General features: G+C 32.2%; 1 protein-coding gene across 1 annotated transcript; it reads left to right on the top strand.

Moving 5' to 3' along the window:
* Window positions 1–2,923: 2,923 nt before the first annotated feature.
* On the top strand, window positions 2,924–3,289 carry LOTGIDRAFT_77216 (hypothetical protein; the record flags this gene model as incomplete). The annotated part of the gene is made up of 1 exon (XM_009059159.1): window positions 2,924–3,289. A coding segment is annotated over one exon (366 nt), but the record flags the coding sequence as incomplete, so codon positions are not given.
* Between the last annotated feature and the right edge of the window lie 3,604 nt (window positions 3,290–6,893).

The raw sequence follows: 6,893 nt of genomic DNA, 5'->3' as shown, positions 1-6,893 counted from the left end.
AAGTATTGCTCAAAACTCAGTAAGTCCACAGTTCAAGGCATATGTTATGATAAATATTAAAGTTATCAGCTCCCTTCCCCCTATTTCTGATTTGCATCTCAGACTGGTTCCATGTGATGAGACCTCTATAGTGTCCTACTTTGATTTTAGTCCTTAAACAATTGTTTGTATTGTATGTCAAAAAAAATTCTTGATATTGAGCAGCAATTCTCATTTACAAGCTAATATATCCAACTGTGAACAGTTACAGGAACATGTAGTTGATTATTGTAGTGAAAAATCTTTTGATTACATTGTGAAGATATGAAAATTGGGAATAGAATTGGTTAGATGAGTTCTAAACAGTATTTATTGTTCAGAACCTTGAATCATTCTTCTTCTCTCTAACCAAAATAAAACCATGTTTGTGACTGGCCTGACAAGAAATCATTGGGTTTTCAAGAGTGAAATAAGATTTCTTCATGCAAAGAGCTTGCTATTCTTTCATTAGTTCCTCAATTCTATTTTAGACGGAGTACAATTGAAAGGAAACAAAAAGAGTGGTATCCAATGAATATTGCCAGAGTGGAATTGGACCATTCGAACATTCCAAGAAAAATCATCGGTGAGTAGTTCTTTTATTGTGTCTTTCATTTCCTCTTCATTCCAATCAATGAACGTCAAATTTTCACATGTCCCTACACTTAACAAACTTTTGTCATTCTTGTGCCGTTACTGTGGCAACCTGTCAAATTCAAGTTCACTGTAATGGCAACAAATGAAGAAAAGCTTTTGTGTTTTAAACAAGCAATGAGAAATAATGCAGCCAAGCAGAAAAACAGAATTTAATCTTCCACATAAGTTCTGTTCTCTAACAAAATTTCAACAAGCCTCATTGCTTTAATTCTCATCTAGTCCAACAATCACATTTTTCCCATTCTGCAAGATATTTTAAAGAACAGCCATGGCCAAGACCTGAGGGTGTTTTATTGATAGTTGAATTTGTTGGTATTTTATTGCCTAATTTACCATTCTTTCTCAAATCTATTTTTCTTCCATGTTCCAATTTGAAAACTCATTTGGGATAACTCTTTCAAGTGGCTGTCTGGAAAAACAATAGAGACTTGCTTGCAGATGGCAATACATCCAGGGCAAGAAAGGAATAGAAATTAGAAATTATAAAAAATCTTGAAAATCAATTATATATTTGTATGATTTTTGATAGTTCTCAGCAACATTGTAAACACACCATTTCTTTGAACAGTGGTTTTAGGGTGTAATTAGAAATTGATAGAGTAGGGTAGTCAGTTCCTTGTTTAACTTTCATTTCATCCTGGCCAGAATTTCTATTACACATATATATTGGGAGCTAAAGATTATGTTAGATGCATCTCTTTCTATTAGATAATAATATTATCAATATTCAAATTGTACTCTAATATCATTGATACAAGAGTTGATACTTTGAATACTCATTTCAATTTTGGGAGCTGCAGTGGCTCAGTGAGTTAGATGTTTGCAAGATAACCTGAAAGTTTAGCGTTCAATCCCAGTATAGGTCGAGATAACTCCTCTGAATTTTTCAACCCGATTTCCCCCTGTCAGTGATGCAGGTAAGAGGGACTGACATGGAAAAAGCGTCTAGTCGTAGGATGGGACAATAAACTGAGGCCCACATATGCTACAGACTGTGCACGTTTAAGATCCCTTAACAGTTGGAAAGCGATAAAAAGCAGACTAATGTCGCTGTCCTGGCAAAATTGCCATAATTGCACCTTGCATGACGTTGCCCGTCTTCATTGGCCCACATGGTGTAGAAAAGTACGACGTAACAGTCCATTCATTTCATTTGGTCTTTTTGAAAGCCCTCACTTCTTCAATGATCAATTAATTTCGATAGTTCCTAGTTGAAATCGTTCATCATCTGACTTGACCAAATTAAAAAAATGTGAAGTGGATGTCTTAATCTGGATATAGTATCTACATATATTTTTGTTTTTGGGCTAAATAAGATTTTGTTCTTTTTATAATAGTCAGCATTTCATTTGTAACATATTGAGAAAGGACAAATTGCAACTTCTTGTTTTTGGATAGACAAATACTCTATCTATGTCAGACTGCCTGGCATTGTCCATATTCATTTGCCGATTTGTGTGCAAAACAGTAAAAAACAACAAACTAAAATGCCTGGAAATCAAAGATTTGAAGATAAAATGGTGAGTAATTTATAAGAAATGCAATGATTAGTTAGTGTTTGTTAGAGAACAATAGAGACAATTTCTAGCACTAATCAAATTGTATTGGTTAAAACTTGAAGATTATTGGTCTTTTACAGACAACAGATCAATTGTCTTTTCTTTTGATGGATTTAATAAAAAGATCAAAGATGTCTACCAGTCTCTGATTTCAAATCACAAATACTGAAGATTCCTTGTCAAAAACATGTGATTGTTAATAGGTTAAAGTTGTGGTATACCTCCAAGTTTATTTCTTGTTCTAAATATCTGGCAAAACATGAATCTGGTTTGGGAATAGCTGACTTTTACTCTGGAAATACAGTTCTTACAGTTGTGTTCAAAGACTCGACACGCCCTTGAACAGTTTTCACTGTATCAGGCTTTAAACCATAGCCATGTATCAGGCTTTCAACTATAGAGGTGTCAGCTTTTATCTACCTATATCAGCTTTCAGTCATTCCCCTGTCAGCTTTAGCCACAGATAGGTGTCTGTTTTCACCCACACCCCTTATTTAGAATTTACCACAGATAGGTGTCTGTTTTCACCCACACCCCTTATTTAGAATTTACCACAGATAGGTGTCTGTTTTCACACACATCCCTTATTTAGAATTTACCACAGATAGGTGTCAAATGTCAACCTCAGCAATTTATCAGATTTTGCTAATAGGAATAAGTCAGCTTTCACCCACCACCCTGAATTCACCAGCAATGTTTCAGAATTATTACACAGCCCTGTATCAGTTTTTAAAAAAACAGCGATGTGTCAACATTCTTACACAGCCCTGTATCAGTTTTTAAAAAACAGCAATGTGTCAGCATTCTTACACAGCCCTGTATCAGTTTTCAAAAACAGCAATGTGTCAGCATTCTTACACAGCCCTGTATCAGTTTTCAAAAACAGCAATGTGTCAGCATTATTACACAGCCCTGTATCAGTTTTCAAAAACAGCAATGTGTCAGCATTCTTACACAGCCCTGTATCAGTTTTCAAAAACAGCAATGTGTCAGCATTCTTACACAGCCCTGTATCAGTTTTTAAAAAACAGCAATGTGTCAGCATTATTACACAGCCCTGTATCAGTTTTCAAAAACAGCAATGTGTCAGCATTGCAGCCTTTGTTATTATATATCCATTCAGCTCTTCCAACATTGGGGTATTCTTGTATTTAGCAATGTGCATGGGCAGAAGGATTGCGCAGAAAAATGAACATGACTAATGGAAAAGCTGAAAATTGATATCATTAAAACAGCACTCTGATTGAAACCTCTACATAGAAACATAACCTTTACACCACTTAACCCACAGTCAATTTATATGTCTTTAAAAGTGACGCCATGAAACCTTAAATAGATAGAATGATTATATACTTGAGAACTTATGATTGAAGTGTGTTAAAGAAAAACAAAGGAAGTATGGAATCAGTGGAGGATTTAAAGAGATTATCAATGGCACTCTGTAATTAACCCTTAAACAGCCGCTTACTTTGTTTTCTACTAGACATAAGAAAAGAAAGCAGGAATTGTGTGGAGTCAACCAGTCTATGAGCCTAATTGAAATCTAAGCTTCATCTTATCTACAAGTTTTTATGATGTTCATAATTGAAAAGATTATTGTCTTTTATTGTATAGAGTGATGATCAGCTGGTATTAATTACTGTAGAGAATTATTACTAAGTCATCCCTATCTACATTAGTACTGCTACCATTTTTATAGTTTTGTACCTATTGTTTCATATTAGCTGTCTTTATTGTGTACTAATACTAGTTTAAAAACAACCTATGATAATACAAAATTGACATATTTGATCATTATTGTGGTTTATAAGTGTTTGATTTTAATAGACAATATTTTATATTGATATACAGTTAAGAAAATGTTTCACCCATTCAAATTGATAAGTGAGTGGTAAGTCAGTGATTTGGACAACATAGTACCACTGTCAGTAATTTGGACATAGTATCACTGTTAGTGATTTGGACTATGGTCAGTATTTTGGACATAGTATCACTGTCAGTATTGTTGACATAGTACCACTGTCAATGATTTAGAAATAATAACACTGCCAATGATTTGGATGTGACACCACTGTCAGTAATTTGGACATAGTATCATAGTACAACTGCCAGTGGACATATTACCAAGGTAACCTTGTCTGTGATTTGGACATAGTACCAAGGTACCACTTCCTGTGATTTTGACATAGTACCAAGGTACCACTGCCTGTGATTTGGACAAAATACCAAGGTACCACTGCCTGTGATTTGGACAAAATACCAAGGTACCACTGCCTGTAATTTGGATATAGTAACAAGGTACCACTGCCTGTGATTTGGACATAATACCAAGGTACCACTGCCTGTGATTTGGACATAGTACCAAGGTACCACTGCCTGTAATTTGGACATAGTACCAAGGTACCACTGCCTGTGATTTGGACATAGTACCAAGGTACCACTGCCTGTGATTTGGACATAGTACCAAGGTACCACTGCCTGTGATTTGGACATAGTACCAAGGTACCACTGCCTGTGATTTGTGACATAGTACCAAGGTACCACTGCCAGTGAATTGGACATAGTACTGCTGACAGTACCATCGCTGATATAGTATAAATGGTAGTGGAGGCCTATCACTAAGGAAATCAATGTTCTTGTTGTTGTAGATAAATCAGTTCTACAATTTATTTTCAAATGTGTTACTTTACATGTAATAGTATAAGCTGATGATGTCTGACAATTCTAACTCTCTAAACAGAATAATTGCACATTTCTCCTGTTTCATCTCCTGTCTTTGATTTGATTTAAATGTGATATTGTACGCTTTACTGCATCTATTATAACTCAGCCATCAAACAATACTATCAAGAATGACAAATCCATCAAAAATTGGCACAACTAACGCATTTACTCTTGTCAACGGCAGCAATTTTTTGTCTTTATTCTTCTCAATTTCTATTCTACTTGTCTGTCAGAACTCTATACAAGCATCAAACAACTCGGAATAGGTCTTAAACTTCTGCCACCTTTTGTAGTGAAAACTTTTTACTATTCCACAAATTGCTCCTCCAATGACAAGTCCTGTCAAAAAGGAAAAAAATATATTAACAGCTTTCTCTTTGACAATTGCCATTTTAGTGTGGTTTAAGAAAAAAAAGTTCAAGTATCAATGTTCAATATGGATAAGTGATGTATTTTCTCTCTTACTACCTCTCATATTGTATGAAATTATACAATAATGACAAATCTTGAGGCTAAAAAATACTGTTCATATCATGTGACTATTTTTTACATGATAAGCCTCTTGAACAAAATTCTAATGAAAAAAACTGCAAACTATTTTTAGTTACATTAGGTTATTCTTTTCTTTATTCAGATCATTCTGATTTTTATTGTTAATTTACAAATTATATATGCATATCTGTGGCTTATTGAACATATAGTCTGTCCACACCATCCTCTTTAATTTTAACATGTCTTAACATGGGCTTATTGTGTCTGATCTAAACCCGTTTTGTAGGTTCCATTCTTTTGCTTAGCACCTCTGGAGGTGTTTATGTGAAATTATTTCTGATTGGACAATAAATTGTTAATATACCAATCAAAATCCATTTCACTGTCATCTTGAACCATAGAATGGAGCCAGCAGGATTCGAAATGGTTAGGTGAATATTTAGTTGAAACTTTCATAAAAAGGAAATAAGGAACATGATATTCCTCCAGTTCCCAACCTGGGGTGTTTTCACCCCCTGGGTTTGTGGGACTAAGGTGTCAATGGTTTTGGCCAACTAGTCTCAAATATAAATATCATAATATTGACATGAAGGATTATAATAATTAATACTATTATATCTTAATCATGTTATTAAATATACCTTATATCTATTATTTATAATTGTGATACATATAATTATAAACATAGCTTATATCTATTATTTATAATTGTGATACATATAATTATAAACATACCTTATATCTATTATTTATAATTGTGATACATATAATTATAAACATACCTTATATCTATTATTTATAATTGTGATACATATAATTATAAACATACCTTATATCTATTATTTATAATTGTGATACATATAATTTTAAACATACCTTATATCTATTAATTATAGTTACATTGTGATACATAAAATTATGAACATACCTTATATCTTTAAAATATTTATAATTTTATTGCAATACATATAGTTATAAACATACCTTATATCTAATATTTATAAATATATTGTGAAACAAAATATTATAAACATACCTTATATCTCTAATATTTATAATAACATTGTGATACATATAATTTTAAGCATACCTTATGTCTATTATTTATAATTATATTGTGATACATAAAATTAAATACATACCTTATATCTAATATTTATAATTGTGATACATATAATTATAAACATACCTTATATCTCTAATATTTATAATTGTGATACATATAATTTTAAACATACCTTATATCTATTAATTATAGTTACATTGTGATACATAAAATTATGAACATACCTTATATCTTTAAAATATTTATAATTTTATTGCAATACATATAGTTATAAACATACCTTATATCTAATATTTATAAATATATTGTGAAACAAAATATTATAAACATACCTTATATCTCTAATATTTATAATAACATTGTGATACATATAATTT

This window comes from Lottia gigantea (assembly GCF_000327385.1).
Source record: "Lottia gigantea unplaced genomic scaffold LOTGIsca_38, whole genome shotgun sequence".
NCBI lineage: Eukaryota > Metazoa > Mollusca > Gastropoda > Lottiidae > Lottia > Lottia gigantea.
This window is presented reverse-complemented; position numbering and strand designations above follow the sequence as displayed.